General features: G+C 37.9%; 1 protein-coding gene across 3 annotated transcripts in view; it reads left to right on the top strand.

The window, feature by feature from the left end:
- RERG (RAS like estrogen regulated growth inhibitor) overlaps positions 1 to 21,070 on the top strand; it is a 131,547-nt gene extending 110,477 nt beyond the window's left edge. For all 3 annotated transcript variants that reach the window (XM_081956925.1, XM_081956926.1, XM_081956927.1), the window contains 3 exons: positions 4,569 to 4,625; positions 14,087 to 14,160; positions 18,425 to 21,070. In XM_081956925.1, the coding sequence (XP_081813051.1) occupies positions 4,569 to 4,625; positions 14,087 to 14,160; positions 18,425 to 18,832 (539 nt within the window). In that variant the 3' untranslated portion in view covers positions 18,833 to 21,070. The remainder of the gene's footprint in view (positions 1 to 4,568; positions 4,626 to 14,086; positions 14,161 to 18,424) is intronic.
- The last annotated feature ends 1,424 nt before the right edge of the window (positions 21,071 to 22,494 follow it).

Raw genomic sequence — 22,494 nt, forward strand, 5'->3', positions numbered from 1 at the left:
AACCAACCCCTAAAAATTTAAAAATGCAGACTTGAGGGACTAAACTGGGATTAGGCCAGGCCGGCTAAATTGAACAGGTGGGTTTTAAGCTTCTTACGGAAGGAGCGGAGATCGGTGGTGGTTCTGATATCAGGGGGGAGGTCATTCCAGAGGGTCGGGCCCATCACAGAGAAGGCCCTTCTCCTGGGCATCGCCCGCTGGCACTGCCTAGTGGACGGCACCCGGAGGAGTCCCTCTCTGTGAGAGCGGATCGGCCGAAGGGATGTATGGGGCAGGATACGATCCCGCAAATACCTAGGTTCTGTGCCATGGAGCGCTTTAAAGATGATAACCAACACCTTGAAACGCACCCGAAAAGCCACAGGTAGCCAGTGCAGCCCGCGCAGGAGAGGTGTTAACTCCTCTCTTGCTTATAGTTAACTGAGTTGGTAGGCACCATTGAGGTCTTCTAGTCCAACCCCCTGCTCAAGTAGGAGACTCAATACCATTTCAGACAAGTGACTATCCAGTCTTTTCTTTAAAAAATCCAGTGATGAAGCACCAACAATTTCTGAAGCCAAGCTGTTCTACTAGTTAATTGTCCTCACTGTTAGGAAGTTTCTCCTTAATTCCAGGTTGCTTCTCTCTGTGGTTAGTGTCCATTCATTGTTTCTTGTCCTCCCCTCTCATGCTTTGGAAAAATAAATTGACACACACACATCCTCTTCTTTGTGGCAGCTTCTGAAATACTGGAATGGCTGCCTAGTCTCTTCTTAAAAGCCTCCAGTGATGCATTGGGAATTATTAGAATTAGGGAGGTGTCTGAGCTGCTTTAGAATGTTATGTGTTATCTTCTCTATGATGGGCCCGACCCTCTGGAATGACCTCCCCCCCGACATTAGAATGACTACGGATCTCCGCTCCTTCCGTCAGAAACGGAACGCTCCTTCCGTCAGAAACTTAAAACCCACCTATTCCAGTTAGCCGGCTTGGCCTAATTCCACCTATCCCACCTCAGTCCTATTTCTAAATTTTTAAGATTGGTTTTAAGGTCTGTTTTTTAATTTTTATAATTTGTACAGGGGTTGTTTAATTGGATTTTTACCTATGTGTTTGATTGTTTGTATGTTTTTAATTTTTTCCTGTACACTGCCCCGAGTCCGTCTAGAAATTTAATAAATTATTATTATTATTATTATTATTATTATTATTATTATTATTATTATTATTATTATTATTATTATTATTATTATTATTATTATTACCTGTTGTAGAATTAAAATATGTTTCATTCCCCATCATCCTGGGGGTGAATGTTGCATAGCCATGCCAAGGTCATCTTCCTTGCTCTCTACATTTGTCGACTCTTTGACAATTTTATTTATTTATTTATTTTTATTTTGTCAAGCATATATTAGATAACAGATATGTATAAACATGATTATGAATACATGAAGTGGATATGAATAAAAGGGCACATTGGTGTGCTTATGCACGCCCCTTACACACCTCTTAGGAATGGGGTGGGATCAACAGTACACAGTCTAAGGTTAAAGTTTTAGGGGGTTTGGGGAAGAAACTACAGAGTCAGCTAGTGAATTCCTGGCAATCACCACTCTGTTGCTAAAGTCCTATTTTCTGCAATCTAGTTTGGAGCGGTTTGCCTTAAGTTTGTATCTAAAATAATTTAGAAGAAGACCTGTTGTTTATTAAAGCAGCTCAACTTCTTTTAATCTTCCATGAGGGCCTAAACAAATTGTCCCTGACAAACAGTCATAATAACATTAATGAGTCATTCCTTAAAATAACAGCATTTTTTACTCATTTTTATATAGATGCCTGAGAAAGATGGGGTTATTTAATGAATAGCAAAGAGGTCTTGTGGTTTGAAGAATTTCTTCTAAAACATTTTTAATAAGGCATAACTCCACTGACTAGGATGTACAAGCAAAATGTAAAACAAGTGAAAGGAGAACTTGAGTAATGATAAACTCCTGATGTATGCAGTGCATTACCCTATGAAAGTATTTATAGGGATAACTGGAGGATCTGTGGAAGAAGCTGAGATGCTTCTTGTTACTTGCTCGTTTTAAGTAGAGACGTCAAAAATTGAATCTGAGACTCTTCCTCTTACAAGGAATTTTTTGCCACAAAGTTTTGGTCCATCCTTGCCTCTGGAAATCCAAGTCATCTAAAATTAGGATCAGTAAATATTTCATTAGTTTATCAACATATAAAATACAGGAATGCAACGAAAAATGACCATAATGGGGAAATTGGGGAGGAAAAGGGAAAATAAAAAAGTGTAGGGTAAAGCAGAGGTCCCCAACCCCTGGCCCATGGACCAACTCCGGTCCATGGAGAAAGGTTTTTCATGCCAGCAACCGGTCTGCACAAACAAACGAAGCCCCATTCATGGGGTGCAGGCAGCATGCAAAAGCACACCCCCTCTAATCTGCAAAAAAACCTTTCTCCATGGAACCAGTCCCGGTGCCCAAAAAGTTGGGGAGGGTGGAGCACTAGGGGAAAAGAAAAAGAAAAGCATTGACTTCTGACTCTTTGGCACAGTAGAATAAGGTGAAACCTCAAAGTTTTCCTTTTATGTAATAATACAATCTATACCAGTCATTAGGGATGTGATGGCTCAGGGGCTCACCAAGCCACACCCACCAAACCATGCCACGCCCATCACGCCCACAGAACCGGTAGTAAAAAAAAATGTCAATCCCACCACTGCCTTTGATGGACATCAGAGCAACAGAATAGAGATGGAAAGTAGGGACCAGGTGATTCCCTCCCATCTTCCAGGAGATCAGGAAGGAAACAAGACAGGGGGGGCTGGAGGAACATTGTCCATGGGGTTGCAATGGTCGGACACGACTGCGCAACGAACAACAACAAATGGAGTGGAGTGGAATAGAATAGAATAGAATAGAATAACAGAATTGGAAGGGAGCTTGGAGATCTTCTAGTCCAACCCCCTGCTTAGGTAGGAAACCCTACAGTTGACCGTGGTGAGTTGGCCGTGGCGAGTTGACTGTGACAAGTTGTCCCATTCCGCAAAAGGTGATCACATGATGCCAGGATGCTGCATAGGAATGCACTATTTAAAAAATATCATAAATACGTGCTAGTTGCCAAGCATCTGAATTTTGATCATGTGATCGTAGGGATGCTGCAATGACCATAAGTGTGAAAAATGGTCATAAATCATTTTTCAGTGCCATTGTAACTTCAAGTGTTCACTAAATGAATGGTTGTAAGTTGAGGATTACCTTTAATCAGAGGTCACACCTGTTTTCCTACAGATGTAAATCCCTGTTTTGGCAAAAGAAACTTTGGGATTGTTTGATTATGAATTAGTGAGTAGGATTGATAGATCTCCACCAGAACTTAAAAAGCCAAGGGACAGCACAAGAAAAAAAACTAACCAACAATCTGCAGCTGATTTGCACAATCTTTTTAGACATATATTCCATATATCATCTTAAGAAAATACTCAGATGCTGAATTTATTTTTTTATCTTTGTTAATTGTATCTTCAAGTTTTGTAGTGACAGATTTACAGCTCTGGAAGCTGCAGAAGGTTTGAAGTGAATTTGGGATCTCATATTAAGAGTGTTTACTTGAACTCTTCGAGAGTTAATGATTCATTCAACTAAAATGTTCTTAACAAGATTTTGCATCTCCTGCTGCTGATGGATGAACAGATCATAAAGCGTGAACAAACATTCTTATTAGAGTTTATCGGTTCTTTCTTTGATGCTGCTAAAAGCTGAGAGCCATGATATGTTTTCATTTCATTTCTTTTTTTTTAACAAATTAAATACACCAAGTGTTGAATCACCGTCAGTAAAGATTTAAGTCAATTTTCTCTGTTGTCAGGAGAAAATTGGGTGGGGTGGGGTGGGGAGAATCGTATATATTGTCCTGAGGAAATCTGGGATATGTCTAGCAATGAAATAAAATGTGAGACTGTTATGGGGGGGAAATAACCCAATTAACTGCTATGAATTTCCTTACATGGTTTTGAATTTTGTTCTTTAAATTTAATTTATATTTTCCCTAAATTAAGTTTTACAGAACCAATTATAGTTTCTGTTGATTTTAAGTGTTGTTTGCAAAATTCAAAAGGATCCGTTGTCAAACCTCTAATCCAGAACATGCTCATGGTTGAAATTTTTGCAAAACGTAATTGAAACTGCAATGTATGTGAGAACAGATCCAAAGCACATTTCCCATATGCTTAGTTTAGCATGGAAACCATTCAAAACAAATTCTAAAAGTATAAATTTGACTGGGAATTGACTGGGTCTATTCCATCTTCTATGGTTCCTTGAAGGGCTTTACAAATTGTGTTTTTAAAAAGTCTGTCTGTATCCATAAATAAAGACTTGTTAATTAACACACGTTTTCCTTAATTTGTTGAATTTTAAGAGCCCGAATCATCTTTGTATTCCAGTTCGATATATCAAGCTATCAAATTGGAGAAATAAGCTGAACTGAAAATTTATTTTAATTGTACTCCTTTAAACCACTTGGGCTAGTATGTGTCATAAACTCATCAGATATATTTTTCTTTCCTATAGCTCTCGTTGTACGTTTTCTGACCAAACGGTTCATATGGGAGTATGACCCCACTCTTGGTGAGTTTCCCCCCCCCCCTTGTGTCTTATAATGCTATTACTATCTTTGTTAAGCCGCCTAGAGTCACTGAGAGTTGAGTTGGATAGCCATTTATTTTCTTAAATAAATAAAAATAATATACCATCACAGACATGTATGCTACTTCATTAGCACAGTCTTGAAATATAACCTTTGCATGTAGCAAGTAGGGAATGGTACAACTTTCCCTGGCTGGCTCGTCGCAGCTAACTCATCATGGCCAACTCATTGCGGGACAACTTGCTATGTCCAAGTCACCGCTGAACAACTTCTGCAGGACGATTTAACAATTCTATTTAATTATTTAAAATAAACAAAAATTATTTTAATTTTTGCTATTCACATTTCATCCTGTCCCTCTGTTTGCAGCCTTTCTTTAATTATTCTATTCCACTACTTCTTTGATATTAGTGTAACTCTTGTCCTGCAGTGAGTTAGCTGTGGCAAGTTGGCCACAGTGAGTTGACTGTGATGAGTTGGCCATGGTGAATTGACTGTGGTGAGTTGGCCATGGTAAGTTGACAGTGGCGAGTTGGCCATGTATTGGCATGGACCCTAGCATGTAGGTTCAATCTCCAGCATATTTCCATTCAAGAAGCCACTAGTAATTGGGGAAAAGACACTTACCCCAAATCCTAGAGAACTACCAACAAACTGAACAAACAGTAATATGAACCAATAGCTTGATTTTTATGCTGGCATTTAAGATTGTATTTTCATTTTGGCAGTCAAATTGCAAAAAAACTAACTTTAATGTGAGCAGACTTCATTATCCATAATTATATGGTTAACATAACAAAGCAAAATAAGCAAGCAATTTCAGGAAAAGACAACTATCCTAAAATTCACACATTTTAAATATTTTGAGTCAGTCTTTGGACTGCACAACTATCACTCTTGACTCTAATGCAATCTGTTCAATATCGTTTAAAAATTAGAGTACTGTAGAAAATATACTTGGTGCAAAATAACTGTTTTGGACATGGGTGAGTGAAATGCCCCCTGAAATCATCTTTAATTTTTTGGGGTAGGGAAAGCATTGATTGCATCTTTTTTAAAAATTTCTTTTTATTAAATGCTTTAACGAGAGTAAAAAAAAAAAAAAAATTAAACCATCCGATATCCAAGAGAAACAAAAGAATAGAAAGAAAGGAAAGGAAAAAGTGCATACAGAAAAGAAAAAAGAAAGAAAGAATGGTTAAAGAAGTGACTTCTGATCTTCTTTATTAAAAAACTGCAAGCAAATTTAGTATCGGTCTATCTCCATCGATATGACATTACATAAATTACTTAAATTACTTCTTCTCATATCTCAAGCCTTATCCATCAACTATTCCCCAATTATTAATGTTTCTGTCCCGGATTAGCAAAAAGTCCATAAAAGGTTCTCAGAACATTATAAATGTATTTCTTGTTTTTACCCTAATCAAGCAGGTCAACTTCATACTTATTTCCTTTCCTCCCAGTCATTCTTAATCTTTGCTTCATTAAGATGCTGTCATAAGATCTGACCTCCATCCAAATTTTCTTGGGAATTTCTTCCCAGCTTTAACAGCTCTCTCATTTGTAAATCCAGTAATGGGTCACTATCCAGGTCATTTTTCATCTCTTCGCTTATCATTTGTATTCCCACTTTAGTTTTCATCTCTGTGTTATGGCTCACAACTTCGATTTTATTTTCTGGTATTCAAATTCTTCTTCTTTGCCTCTTAGGTATCTTTTCTTTAAGATCTCTTTAAATAGTGTTTTCATATTAGCTGATATGGTTCGAAGAAGAAGAAGAAAATAAGCAGATATGGTTGCTGTTCTTGCAGATGTGAACTTCTTTCCCCTTTCTTCAAAAAATCCTTTGAAATGTCTCCAGTGGAATACCTTTGTCTGTCATTTTTGCAAGTTTCACTGCTGGTCATCAAATTGAAAAGCAAGGTTGTTGCAGAATAAGATGGAGGCACGGGGTGGCAAGAAAGTGAACCAAAAATATTTTATATATTTGTAAGAAGATAATGATAAACATTTATGGTTCACAGATAGATGTTAATAGCACCTAGAAGAATGTATATTTGTGAATGAATTTGAAAGGGAAAAATTAAAAAAAACTTTTCAAAAAAATAATAATTTAGAAGTAAAATGGTAAATCAAGGACTGCGTTTAGAGGCAACTCACCTTCCTCACGGCTAGCAGAAGAACGGGGTAAATGAGACAACCAATATGTGAACATAGGCCTAATTCATACTATATTTATTTATTTAATTGAAATTATGTACCTGCCTGTTTCACAAGCTGTCTGTCTCTGGGCAGCATACAATGAAACAGTTAAAAACAAAGCTAAAACAACAGTTGAAAACAAGCACAAAAACAAATAGGAGACTGTGAGACAATGAATTAGTTATCGCATGGACTTCCTGGTTCCAGGTCTGCTTTAAAAGCTATCTTTTAAGGATTCACTGAAGGTCATTTGAATTGGGGCCAATCTAACCTCTTCCAGAGTGCACATATTGTGACAAAAAAAGGCTTGCGTCTTGAGTCCCGTAAGATAGAATTCTTTTAGCAGAAGACACCCATAATATTCCCCTCCTGCCAGACCTGAAGGGATGGGTAGATGTATTTGTGGAGAGGTGCCTCTTGCCATGGGAAACTTTAAAACAAAATAAAAAACAGGACACTAAAGAACCTAGTAGCAAATCAGCAATCAGTACAGCTGCAAAGTAGAGATTTAACATGTATTGTTCAAGACACACTCATAACTACTTGTTCTTCAAGGGCAACCACATATAAAGTGTGTCCCACTAGTCCAGGGGTGAAATGCTACCAGTTCTGACCATTTCGCTACAACCGGTAGGAAAAAATGCTAAGGTTCGCCCGAACCAGTAGTTAAAAAAAAGCTTTAAAAAGTGGGGGGGAAAGGTTCCATGACACTCAGCTGCGTGATCATCGCAACCTTTAAAAAAAAACTTTTTAAAGGATTTTTTTTCCTGCCGGTTTGGGTGAATAGATAGAAAAAATGCTTGAAAAAGTTGGGAAAAAGTTGGCCACGCCACATTACCCCCACCACTACCAAGCCATGTCCACAGAACCGGTAGCAAAAAAATTAAGATTTCACTACTGCAGTAGTGAATTCTTGAGGTCACCAGGACATGAGTAACTGTGAGTGAACATGAACCAGAAATGGGTGCAACTGGCACACCACACATATATATAGTATAAATGTGGAAGAACTGAATTTTTGTTGACCCAAAGTTGGCTTGGCATATGATTTTGCTCAGTTTTTTAAGAGCAGTTTTTAAAGAGCGACCTCCAATCTAAAACTCATCCTACTAACAATGCCATAAGCTGACACTGTAATGAAAACCACCCCAATTTTTCTGTAGATAGCCAAGCCACATGCTATTAAAGTATTCTTCACTGCTGATACACTAGCCAATGCAAATTTGAACTGATGTAACCCCAATAAGACAATTATAGTTAAATTTGGAGTATGATATAGAATAAATTCATCCCTAAGGGACAGGGAACAATCTAGATTTTTAAAAAAACTTACATCCCTCCCTTCTTGATGATTCAGATTCTCCACGTTGCTCTAAAACCCAGATGAACTGGCTCTTGAAATTGTGGTCTGCTTGAAAATGAATAGTGGCTTAAAGTAATTGAATATAGTCACATTTTTTTCTGGCAACTCTTTTAGACTCCAAGCATATGGCACTGACATCCACAAACTAAATATAATTTAACTGATTTGTGAAAGGCTGCCAGAGTCACTAGAAATAAGCCAACATTTAAGCTAACAAGAGCTCTTTTTTTGGCAATGATATGTACAGTGTGTATATGTATGTTTTGTTGTTTTAAATGTCAGCTTGAAATATCCCTTTGACTTTTATAACTGCAAGTATTACAAACTGTGGAATAGCAAATAGCTGTAGTTATCCAGGAGATATTTGTGGCTTTCATAGACACTGCTACACAGATACCAGAATGTGAAATCTAGTTTGTGAAGGGATGAGATGGTTGTGGCCTCTGTAGAGTAGCCTCTCTGCTGGAGTTGAGTAGCTTCAGTTGCTCAACTCCATGGCCAGACTGACATTTATTATCTTCTCATTTGTTCAAATCTTTCTTAAAGAGTGATACCCAAAACTAGATACAATCCTTGAAGTAGAATCTCATCCATGCAGAGAAAGTGAAATTATGACTTCCTTTGATTTAGAAATGATACTTCTGCTGATGCAGCCCAAAACTTTAGTTGACCTTTTGCAATCACATTAAAAAATTAAAAGTTGCCATGTATGTAGCTTACAAAAACCCATTTTCTCTGTAATTTTGAGGATGGATACTCATATTCATAGTCCATGTTTTCAACCAGGCAAACAAAATCTGTCATTCTTTAAAAGGAAAGAATATATACAAAGCAGTCATTAATTAATACTGCCCCCCCCCTTTGGGGGTGTATTGTGCCTCCCTTAGTGAAGATGGAAGCATTTGCCAAGACATTTAGATTCTGATCCTTAAAATCTATATTCATCTCTTCTTTGGTTTCCTAGATTTCAACACTTCTTATTCAATGTGAGTCTTTTGTGAGGTAGTCCGGACAAGAAACTCACTTAGGAGTACTAGCTCTTATCTTTATTGAAAGGTTACATTACATTAAGAGAATCTTGCAAGTCTGAAAATGCATCTCTCCTCCATTTCTTTTACAGCCCAAGCAACTAGAGAGCGTCCCTTTTGACATGTCCCAAAGGTGCTTTTCTTTTTTCAAGAGGCATTGGGGAAACAAAACAACCACTTCATAAACTCATGGCACAACATAGGAGAACAAACCTATCAGGATAAGATTCAGTAGTCCATCTGCATTTAAAAGACAAAGGCCACTCTTTTGAAGACAGCAAAGACCATATTTTGGACAGAGAGGACCACTGGTTTGAAAGAGGGTCAAAGAGGCCAATTTATCAAATCTGAACTCTCTCAACAGAGGGAGAGGGATACTGCACCATCTATCTACAGTCTACAACACAGTCCTTTCAGCAGTTCCAAGAAGGCTCTACACCTATTTGCACTGCTCAGGTGACCCTGAGGACACAGATAAACCTTCAAATGGCCTCAATGACTCTCCAAAAGAATGCAAATGACCAGCTGTCTGCAAGGAATATCAATCCTTCCATTCCCCACCATCCAATCAGAGCTGAAAAAGCTTCTTGGATGAGAAGTGAAACATCTTCAAAGAAAAACAAGGAAGTCCACTTGCCTCTTGAAAAAAAAAGAACCATGACCTGGATGACTTAGAATCTCCATAGATATTTCCCTTCTGACATGTTTGTCATGCCCCCATCCCTTCTGCAGACTCAGCTGCCACCTGTCTGATCATGGTCTAGTCCAGAGATCTCCAAACTTGGCAACTTTAAGACTTGCTGACTTTAATTTCCAATTTTCCTTAGCCGGCTACTCTATGCCGGCCACTCTTCCTTCTGTCTCCCAAAGTAATACCTACGTACCATTACACCACATTTCAAGCATTCTCATTCAGGCAAGACAGACAAAAATCTGCTTACCGAAGTGAAAGATAAGATTTTCTGCATCCATCTTCAGTTCTGGCCTTAGCACTACTGTGTTTGAAGGACTAAAAAGCCTTAGAACTTGCCAAATGTTGATTACAGGTGGCTTCTGAATTTCACTGGAGAGGGTGTCTGCATTTGTGGGAGGTTACACAGATAGAAATGTGTGAGGAATCTGGTCAAGAGCTGAAGATAGGAGACCGTTGAAGCTCCACCTTCTTTATTGTAGATCACACAGCTGGAAGTTTAAATAGCACAACCATGACTGCCATTTTTTAAAATCAACTTTAAGGATACCACAGGTTTTGCTTTGTTTTCTCATGATATTGCACCGTATTGCCCACCCAGCTGTTACTTCACAACCTACACCAGCTCTTAAGTATTTTTCCTATTAGCACAGAATAACTTGGAAGAGAGACACAGAAGACTCCACTGTTATTTATATGTTATTTATTCCGCAACAAATTCATTAACCAGACAATTCACAGCAGTGCAGGGGAGATTTCTTTGTTTTCTTTTCCCCAGTCTCCTTTTAATTTTTTTATCTTGTTTTTGTTTTATGTCAATGCGGTGCAACTGGCAATTTAGAGTAAATTAATAAGGTCAGTGGGAAAGAGAGAGGTGTGATGCTGTGTGATGCAGAATTCTCCATCCTGCAGTGTTGTTGCTGCTGCTTTTAAATAAACACCAAACAAATATCTCAAATATGGATCTAAATATTTGAAGTGTAGGATTTAACATATTCCAGAATGTTGGCTCTTAAGCCAATCAGGGAACAAGGCCAAAACATAATCAAATGCAAGACTGTCATTTGAATAATGACAGTGGCAGAAGGTCTAAGCTAATGCCAAGGGGAGGGGGGGGGATCACATGTATTGCATCACCTTTTCCTAATGTATAATAAATTACAATTATATCTTTTTCATTTTTACAGGGACAAAAATTGAAATGCATTTTTTCCTTTCTATTTACTCTAAAACAATAGTCCCCATTTTTTCCCTTTATGCAGATTTCTGTAATATTACAAAAGCCTTGATACATGAAACAGCCCCAGTTATTGACTATTAGAAGATCCTCAAATTAAATAAAAATGAATTTTTTAAAAATACTAGGTTAAAATGATGCAAGACTGCTGAATTGCATGGTTTTTTCCAACTGAAATTCCATGGGAAACTATGTGAGATAAATGATCACCTCAATTTGGGGTCATTTTCCTTTAACTTTGCATTTTATCATCTGCACCAGAAATCATGTGTAATACCTTTAGGAAACACCAAAGGTGTGTCTACCACACATTGGGAAAGCCTGTTCTAAAACCTCCTGGGCAGACAGACTAAGAGATAGAAACAAAGCCTAAAGTCATTTGGTGGTGAATTTCATAGATTATTGTGGATTTGAACTTGAGAATCCATTTGTTTAACACTAAGCTAGAAATTGGGACACCATGAGTTACAAAACCAGCTGGGGGGACTAGGAGATCAAACTCCTCTCCCCTCTAGCATTGAAGATATTACATTGTCCCAGCCAACCTCAAAGAACACCAAGGACTCAACCTTAAACTACACAAATTCTTTTCTATTGAGTGACCTTGGGCCCGTTCTTCTGTCTCAGCCCTGGGCAAACCAAGATTTCTGAAAATTTTTCCAAAAAGATTGCAGAGACTAATCTAAGCAGGTCCCGGGAGTCAACACTGATTCAAAGGACAAAAATATAAACACTGTCAGTGTAAAAAAACAACTGTTCCATGGAGACAAGCTGTCACTTCTTATCATAGCCAAGATTGTGATTTAATCAGATCAAAGCTGGGTTTAGTGGCTTGTATGGACCCAATTGAAAAAAACAAAAACAAAAGGCTCATAGCAATATTTGTGCACATTTTTATATATTTGTTTATATTTCTTCAGGGGTAGGTGTTCAAATGAACTTTTCCTTCTTTACATATTTTGACAATCAGTTTTTCTGTAAAGAAAAAATACTATTTGGCTTAAAAATTTTCAGACGATCATTTTGGTATCTATTTTTCCTTAACATAAACATTTTTGCACATTTTTTTGCAGATCTTTTCAAGGTATAAACCACATTTTGGAGTGAATATTTTAGCATGCATTTATGTTCTGGAGGCTTCTCTACACTTGAGAAGTTCAAGATCAAGTTCAAGATAATTATATTCATACTTATAAATGATCTGGTGCACTAAATTTTCCATGAATCCCTCTTTCTGATTAATTGTAGAAGTTGGAAGGGACTGACGTCATCTAGCCCAGCATTCTGCTTAACTCAGGATTCTCTAGAAAATCTTACTAGATGTAGCTGACACAATAGAGACTCCTGGATTTATAACACCAGGGTGTGTCACTTTATAATCCAGGGTATGAAAAGATCTTATCCCATCTGGCTAATCTTAATGACAAATATATATTTAGCCTCATACTTTCGCATATTGTCAAGAAAAGCCTTGAATCTCAGTTTTAGTCTGGATATTCCATCAACTAGACAACCATAAGACGTCATAGGACAACCAAAATAACTTCTAAGTACAACCATTTTCTGTTTCAAGGTACAGTTTCAGGATGAATGACGAATGCAAGTAGAAAGTATCTTGGAAAATCCAATGACTTTTCACATTTTTGCACATGAACAAAAGAGTGGGGCCTTGATTTGACTAAGATTGAAATAAAGAAAAAATAATAAAATCTAAAATGTGACATGAGAATTTTGGGCATGATTAAATTTTACATCCAGACGTCATGATTGGTCAAATACCAAATCTTATTGCATATTGGCCATCAATTATTAAAATACCGAGCATCAAATGCAGTACCAATATCTGTTGCAACTGTTGCAATTATTCAAAATAAATTATGTGATGAATTTTAGGAGCTGAGTTAATTTAACTCCAATTCACATGGATTTTATAATATCATTATCAACTTCCAAATACTATACATATCAATCCCTTAGCTCTAAGTGGAGCTTGTCCCTCTGCTCTTCCCCTTGGACAAGCCATAGACCAGAACAAGAGGCAGTTGAACCTATTTGTGGCCATGGCAATTGTTGCCATCTCTTTGGCTTATTTATATGACCGGGCCACCCTTTGCTTCCATTTTTGGTCTCCAGAACTATTCCAGATCATACTGTTGAAACTGAATAGCCAAATGATTGATTTTCAATAACATTTTTTTGTTGGCCCCCTGCTAACGAAACAGACCAAATGCGTTGAAGTAATAACAAGGGGCAGTTGAACCTATTTGTGGCCATGGCCCCTTGACCTAGTTATCTGCAGGATCGCATCCTACCACACACGTCCCTACGACCGATCCGCTCACACAGGGAGGGACTCCTCCTGGTGCCGTCCGCTAGGCAATGCCAGCGGGCGACACCTAGGAGTAGGTCCTTCTCTGTGATTCGCCCAACCCTCTGGAATGACCTCCCCCCGACATCAGAACCACCACCGACCTCCGCTCCTTCCGTCAAAAATTAAAGACTCACCTGTTTCAATTAGCTGGCCTGGCACTCTCTTAGTTTTGCCTCCCAGGGATATATTTTAACTGGGTTTGGGTATTTTAATTGGGGATGTTTTTTAGGGTTTCCATAGCATATTTATTTCTTGTACAGTCTCATCTCCTCCACCTAAATGTTTAGTATTCAATTGTTTTATATTATTTATATTGTTATTCATGTATTTTATCTGCATTTTATCTGACTGTACACCACCCCGAGTCCCTTTTTGGGAGAGGGGGCGGTTTAGAAATCTAAAGAAATAAAGAAATAAATAATAAATAAATAACGCATTTCTTAGAACAGAAAAGTAGTAGAAAGGTCTAATGAGCAGGAAATAAAGAAATGCACCATACTTTCCGATTGTTTCCTTTTAATGTAGTATTTCTCATTCCTTTTTTAAGAGTCCACTTATCGTCATCAAGCCACCATTGATGATGAAGTTGTTTCCATGGAAATACTGGATACAGCTGGTCAGGTAAGAACACTGCTGATCCCTGTAGCAAAATGCCAATGCCAGAAAGCTATAATTAACACTGGGGGAAAAGTTGTCAAGTATTTACACGTGGAATGTTATAAGAGAAATATTATTAAAGGGGCAAAGGAGAATAGTAATAAAAATAGTAGACCAACTGTGAGAGAGTGTGAAAGGGAAGCTTCATATTCCTGGTAGTTTTAGCGTTTCTTACAACGGCAGAAATCTCAATTGATTTTTGTTGGTTTGCGTGCTTATTAGTCCAGGCAAAACATGAGAATGTCAAGATGCATGCAGGTGGATACCTCAAGGTTCAGTCTTGGCTGGGCCAGTACTCTTCAAAATGTTCATAAATTATCTGGATGAGGGGATAGAGGGGGAATTCATCAAATTTGCAAATGGCACCAAATTGGGAAGGAATATTCAATATTTTAGAAGGTACACTGAAGATCCAGAAGGATCTTGACAGACTTGAGCATTGAGCCCTCTCTAATAAGATGCAGTTCATTGGTGAGGAAAGTGAGGTCCTGTACTTAGGAAGGAAAAACCAAATGCACTGGTATGGAATAGGTGGTACCTGACTCAACAGTAATAACTGTGAGAGGGGTGTAGGTCTTCACTTAAGTATGAGTCAGATTGCCAAAAGAACCAATCCAATCCTAGACTGCATCAACAGAAGGATAGTATCAAAACAACAAGATGTGATAATACCACTTTATACCATGCTGGTGAGAACACTGAATCCAGTTTTGGTCACCATGATACAAAAAAGATGTTGAGACCCTGGTTAGTGTGCAGAGAAGAGCAACAAAGGTGATAAAGTGTCTCTGGAGACTAAATCTCCAGATACCTTAAATGATAACTAGACATAGGGGCCTATCACAAAGAAAAGGGGAGCTGACTTACCAAAGCACCAGAGGTCAGGGCAAGAAGTAATGGATGAAAGCTTGTGAAAGAGTCCAACCTAGAAATAAGGATAACTTTTCTGACTATGAGAAAAATTAATCAATGGAATAGCTTGTCTCCTGGAATTGTGGGTGTCCATCACTGGAAGTTTTCAAGAATAGACTGGACAACCATTTGACTGTGATGATATAGAATTCCTGCCTTCAGCAGGGGGTTGGTCTACAAGACCTCCAAGGTCCTTCCAGTCCTATAATACTGTGAAAGTTCCAAAGGAAGTGACATCTTAGAGACCAAATGATGATGAAGAAGGAAAATTATAGTTCCCTTCCAAGTATTTCTGAAAGACAGAGTAGGGTTAAACCTGAACTGAAATATGGAACTAGCCCCAGGAGCTGTCATTATATCTATTGGAGAGGATATATAGGTATTAAATATTCCCCTATGTAGCTTTTTTTTCCTAGTGGAAAATGATTTTATAGGTGGGGGGGTGGAGAGGTAAAAGAGTACAATTAGAGTTAGTGCCCACACAACTGCTTTAAATAAAATTTTAGAAAGGAACATCTCTGAGACGTCTGATTATGAATCTTTGCATATAAGTCTGTTGTAGAAAAATGTGGGCTGGGAAAGTTTTAAGAAACATTATTATGGGATGTTTCACTCCATAGAATCTAAAGATTCTATTCTGTCTTGGTGCAATTGAGAGTAAGCCCCATCAAGTCCAGGTGAACTGATTTATATATGATTGACTTGGGAGGTTCTATATAAATAAATAAAATGAGGAAGGGCTTTTAAAAAGCAGGAATACAAACAAAGATAAAATTGCATCCCTGGTTTATACAGAGTACATCTGAGCATAGAGTTAAATAAAGTCTTCCAATCAAAACAATATTTTTCAACTTGCATATAATGTTAATGGTATTCTTAAAATATTATGTTCCTCGTTCTGGAGATCATTTTTTTTAAAAAAATATAAATATAAAAAATATAAATTGTCAACAAAAGTGACAGAGAAAGCTGTCCTTCCTTCCTCCCTTCCTCCCTCCCTTCCCTTCTCTCTCTTTCCTTCAGCCCACTCCAACAATTTTGCTCATAAGCAATTGGGAGGACATCAAAGTCTGACCTGTATGAAAAAGTACAGGAAAATAATGTCATTTCTAATGGAATTTCATCTATTATAGAAATGTAATTTTCCACTGACATTAATCAGATAGATAAAGAAATCCTGCCTCTGTCATTGGAACCTAATGGCTCAGCTCTCCGTTCACTAGGAAAATTATGGAAAAGAAAGAATTGGCAAACATTTGTAGAATTTCCCAACTGGAACAAAGAAATACTGATATTTAATCATTTACCATTAACAGAAGAGCATGAAAGAACAAAGTCAGCAGCCCCTGCAGTGTTTTTTTCCCTCGATGTGTTTACGATGATGAAGAGTAATATTTGAAAAATGGTTTAATTTTCACACCATTTCGCATTTGACACACACAATTAAATGTAGGAAAGTTCTGAGTAGATAATAATTTTGCAAGGCAGGCCAGATGCCAGAGATCTGTCTTAGCAACAGCTGAATGCCAGAGTGAAAATGGAACTTCTAATCTGTATACAAAAGCAAAATTCAATGAAGGTTACCCTGAATTTACTGAAATGTCACATGCTTATGCCAATAATGGGATTGAAATATTTATCAAGGTATTTATTTTTAAATGGTATGGCATTTGCTGCACATTCTTTTTCCACCAATAGGGTTTTTTTTTAAATGTTGCATTCAGTTTTGTGAATCTTAACCTTCAACTGCAGTAGCTTATATCATTGTTGCTGAAGTAATTAAACTGGGATATTCTGATTTATAATAGAAAAAGTACAGAGAAGAGCAGCAAAGATGATTAGGGGACTGGAGGCTAAAACATACGAAGAACGGTTTCAGGAACTGGGCATGACTAGTCTAGTGAAGAGAAGGACCAGGGAAGATGTGATAGCAGTTTTCCAATATTTGAGGGGCTGTCACAGAGAGGAAGGACAGTCAAGCTATTTTCCAAGGCACCTGAAGGCCAGAGAAGGAATAATAGATGGAAACTGATCAAAGAGATTCAACCTAGAAATAAGGACAAATTTTCTGACAGTGAGAGCAATCAATCAATGGAACAAAAACTGCCTTTGGAAGTTGTGGGAGCTTCATCACTGGAAGCTTTAAAGAAGAGACTGGATTGCCATCTGTCAGAAATGGTGTAGAGTCTACTGCTTGGGTGGGGGGTTGGACTAGATGACCTACAAAGTCCCTTCCAACTCTGTTATTTGGTTAACTTCAGAATGTCTCATTCTAACCTCAGATTAACTGTTCTGAATTTAATGGAGATGGCCCAACCTTTAAATCGGCTATTCCAAAGTCAGAATATTACAAAGGAGAACATTTTGCACAGTTCTGTTAATTGGAGCAGCTGGAAGTTGTGGTGTCAGAGAATTGCACAGCAGGTGTCCAAATGAAGCCATAGACTCTGACACCTGCTTATAGTATATACATAAATATATTTCGCATCAATATACACAACAAACTAGATAGTCAGGCAAACAGGAGCATCATGAGGTAAATCAAAAAGCACACAGGGCACACAGGAGAAAAAAGGCGGGAAAAGGCGAAACGCCCCCTCCACACCCATAACAACCAATCACAGCACAGATTGCCTCACGCAGGAACCCGCACTCTCCAATCAATCAACCACAATTGTGGGTTCTGGCTCACTGCACAACTTCACTTTCCCGGTTGCTAAATTTAATTATCTTAACATGCAATTCAACAGCTTTTGAAAAACACAGGTTCACCCTACCTGTGAAGCAAGTATTTAGCAAGCGCCAAATTCAAAAATAATTCTAGGTTTTTCAGATCTTCAAATCTCAAAGACAATTCTTCACCCAGATGTGTACGACTATTTTCATCCTCAATGCAAATATTTCTCACTTGGATAGATGAGATTCATATTCCATTCCTTAGAACAACCATCAATTAGTGTAACTTGGTCTGACCAAAATAGCCAGGCCATGCAAAGCTCAAAGGGGAAGAACTATTATCTTTTTAAAATGCCAGAATGTTAGAATAATACAGTGGTCTAAAATTGAGATATAAACATATTTCAGTTCTGGTGATGTTCCCTTGGATGTGGAGTAAACACAAGGTTATTAATGTTTCTCTCTTTGTGCATCTACGTGTCCATGTGCACTTAATGCAAGACCCTAGAGAATTCCCCCAAAATATAACATCACATAGAAACTCTGCTGTGTAGAGATCCCTATAATCTATACGACTCTTGTCTCCTGTAGATCTGCAAAATAACTTTCTTCTTTCTGTATCTCTCTTTTTTTGAAATAGGAGGATGTTATTCAGAAGGAAGGACACGTACGATGGGGTGAAGGATTTGTGCTGGTGTATGACATCACAGATAGAGGCAGCTTTGAAGAAGTCCTTCCCCTAAAGAACTTGTTGGATGAAGTTAAAAAACCCAAGAACGTTACTTTGATTCTAGTGGGGAACAAAGCAGACTTGGATCACTCCAGGCAGGTCAGCACTGAGGAAGGGGAAAAGCTGGCCACAGAACTAGCTTGCGCCTTTTACGAATGCTCTGCCTGTACAGGAGAAGGCAACATTATGGAAGCTTTTTATGAGCTTTGCCGGGAAGTGCGACGCCGGAAAATGGTCCAAGGCAAGACTCGGAGGCGAAGTTCCACTACTCATGTGAAGCAAGCAATTAACAAGATGCTTACCAAAATCAGCAGCTAAATTATCCTCTTTTTTTCCATTCAAAAGAAGTGCATTTTGCAAGAAGAAGGGACGGAAGGCTTAACTGTGTTTGTCAAAAGGATGGTCAAAGCTTTGCATTTATTATTACTATTATTATACAATCACCTCATTATTCTTGAAGTTTAAGAGATGCAAAAAAAAAAAGTTTCAGGAATGGTAAATACATGCTCTACTACTCCAGTTTTGTTGATCACCAAATCATATCTTCAAAAAAAGCGTTGAAGATGTGTCAGAAATTCAGAATGGGTTCAGGAATTACATCACTGCTGGTTTTGCATGCTCACATGTGGCTAATACATGGTGGCTTATCATTGTCTAAGGGGAGACTATCAAAGCTTTATAGGGTGCAGTAGTTGGCTAACTCTAGTAAGTGCACCACAACAATCACTTCATAATCCCTGGACATGAGACATCCAAAGAAAATGAACATTGCCACACAACTTCATCTAGTTCAAGCATCCAAGCAAGAAAAAAAAAAACATGTTAATGATGGCTGTGTGAATTGGTGAATTTCAGTTTCACTTAATTTTGCCTTTTTTAAACCTTAGGTTCATTTCCTTCTACACCTGCATTAATTTGCAATTTTAAAGGGAAAAAAATGCATCATTTCAGTCACATTTTTGGAGAAACTTTCCTTAATAGATATAATTTTAGATGGCACTTATACAATTTCTGTGCAAGCGATTTTTTCCCCCAATGTTATTTTTTTTAAAAAATCATCTGATATTATACATACTTGACATGTATTTTTAAGTTGAAACCTACGGTATATTTGTAAGGATGGATTTGGGGAAGTATAAATTTCACAACTGCCATCACTATTTAGAGCACTGGTTTAAAAAAATGAACATAAGTCCCAAAGAAGGCAAAATTCTTTTGATAGGCCTATCTTCTCATTCTGAATATGTTTTTTTAAAAACCCTAAAATGTAAAATATATGGATGAAAATGAAATAATGGTTTACCTAGCAACTTTTCTCCAACAGGAAAATGCAACCAACTGGGTTTTTAAAAACAGTTTTGTACACTTTATGATTCTTCATACTAGGCAAAGATCCTGGCTGAGTTCGCATGGCATGCATACCCTTGGTTAACTTAACTGTGGTTTCACTAATTCCTAGAACTTGAAAGGGGTCATTGATTTCATTGGGTCTGTTTTACCCTACCCAAATGAAAGTATGATGCTTTATGTTCTGCTTGAACACATTGGAAAAAGATCTCGTTGTCTCTGTGGACTATAAACTTAATTTGATTTATTAATCCAGTTTTCTGGGGTTGCTTGATGTTGAACCACAAACTATACTGCCCCGAATTGCTAGCCTAACATCTACTCAAGTAGATCACAGTGCAGTATGCTATGCACATTCAACACATTTTAAATGAATTCTAGGCAAGGTATAAAATCTGTTTCATAGAGCTGCTTTTGCATTGCCTCTTCAAATCTTTCTTTACCCATAAAAATCCATTGGTTGCCCTTTAGCTGTTCTTTTCCCCCTGCCTCATTCCAATGAATCTTGCAAGATTGTTGTAAGCTTGCAAGAGGTAACTGATTGGAAAGAAATGTTGAAGGATTGTGGAGAAAAGTGACTGCTTTTAATAGTCTGTGGGTTTCTTATGTTCAGATCTCCTTGTATGCTGCAGCAAAAGGGCAATATTTCTATCCCTCCTTTTGCCTGATTTGCTAATTCTTGTGTTTTTAAATGCTGTGACATGAGGGTACTGTAATGTAATAGAAAAATGTGACAGCCGCAGATGCTTTTTTGGAGGGGGGTGGAGGTACAGACAGTACCAGATGAGTGACATTTGAACCAATACAATCCATTACCTTTCATGATTAGGCATCACAAGAATAGTGGCAGGCAGCCAAATGGGAAATGACTTGGAACCCCTGTTATCTTTCATTTGTGCTGTAATGATTATTCTCCATGTTATTTTTCTTTTATTGGTTTTGGGGATGAGGGCTATTGAGCAAGCATTCGTTTCTTGAACCTCTTTGCATTGATGAGAAGGGAAGCCCAGGCTTCCCTCACAGAAAGATGTGAAGGCTTTGAGGCCGACTTGGCTTTTAATGGCTTAAGCTTTGAACGCTGCATCTTTAAGGGAAAACATTTGTAAACTAGAGGGGCTTGAATAGAACCAAAGTTCTTGGGCATTTGACATAGCTGACTTTATTTTTTTTCTTTTAAAATGTTAATCTATAATAAAAGTGTGATTTTAAAAAAAAGCTCCGGACTTTGGAGTGATGTTTCCATCTTTTAAGAGCGCCATGGGAAATCAATTGGAGATGAGACTACATTTCATCTTACAGAGCAGAAGTTGTTTTTGCTTTTGTTTTTGCATACCACCATTTAAAGTTGTTAAGGGAGAAGATTGCCTCTTGAGTCATAAATCCATATTGTTCTTATTCTGTGCAGCTATCTCACACAGGTATGGTACAGCCAGAGGTGTCCACAAATGTGCCAATGCAAGGCCCAAAACAATGCCCCCCCTTCCATACCTCTAAACAACATTACAACACAAATTAAAAAACAGCACAGCTTCCATCCAATTGCATTTTGTTTTTGTCACTTGACACACCCACCACCATGTTCTGCAGGGATCCTCTTTATGCTACAGGATTAGGAGATCTATTGGCACTCATAGCACTATTGGGATTCTGCTGATATGTTGCCCTCTCAGCAAACTGTGAGCTTAACTATTTACAAAATGAGTTTTGGCCAACAACAAAATATCATTTACTAAAAAGAAGAAAAAACAAATGCATCGGATTGCTTCTTAGGTCTCCTACTGACTACCTAGCTTTTCATCATATCAGCATAGCACAATTCATTTTGTTCGCTTTTGGAAGGAGCTAGGGACAGCCCACCGGCTTTCGTTATTTGCTGAAGTTGCCAATATGGACCCAGAGGCCTTCTTATGAATGAATGCAGTTGAAGGCTGGCCATTAGCTTTGCCCACGCAGCTGTCCTCCTGAATGGTTCACCAGCTCCAGCTGAAAGATAGAAACTTAAACATGTTGGTTCCTTCCCAAAGAAGAATAAGCTTTTGCATGGACATCCCACAGTTCTTAAATCCTAGAGATTTAAAATCCAAAATATAATCCATACTGCCAACTTCAATTTATTTATTCAGTTGATTAATTCCTTAAGATTGCAGGTCAAAAGACGTGCTGTTCCTCTGCTATAAGGAAGAATAACTTTCAAATGCGTAACTAATCGTGTAGGAGGTAGCATTAGGACAAGTCAGTTGCCGTTGCAGCTCTGATTATTATTTAGGTGACAACCATTCCATGGTGCACTCAGCATTAATCTTCAAAATCTAAATAACCAAGAAATTGAATGTGCTAATGGAATCCAAACTTGGATGCCACAAACTGTGTATTGTGTTACAGATCTTAACTGTTTATAACCAACCTTACTAATAATATTTGTGTTTCCTGGGGGCTGATAGTCATGTGGTTTATATTTCTCATAATTGGTTTTCTGGGCACATTGTGAGCAACACTGTCATTACAACTAAGCCAGTGTTTATGGCCAATCATTTGGGAGGTAAGCAACTGAATAATTTTGATTCTTGGTGCGCGTAACAGTTGGGCTGCTGCAGCGATTTATACACACTTCCCGTCAAAGATTATTTCAATCA

Source organism: Natrix helvetica (assembly GCF_964273705.1).
Source record: "Natrix helvetica genome assembly, chromosome: 6".
NCBI lineage: Eukaryota > Metazoa > Chordata > Lepidosauria > Squamata > Natricidae > Natrix > Natrix helvetica.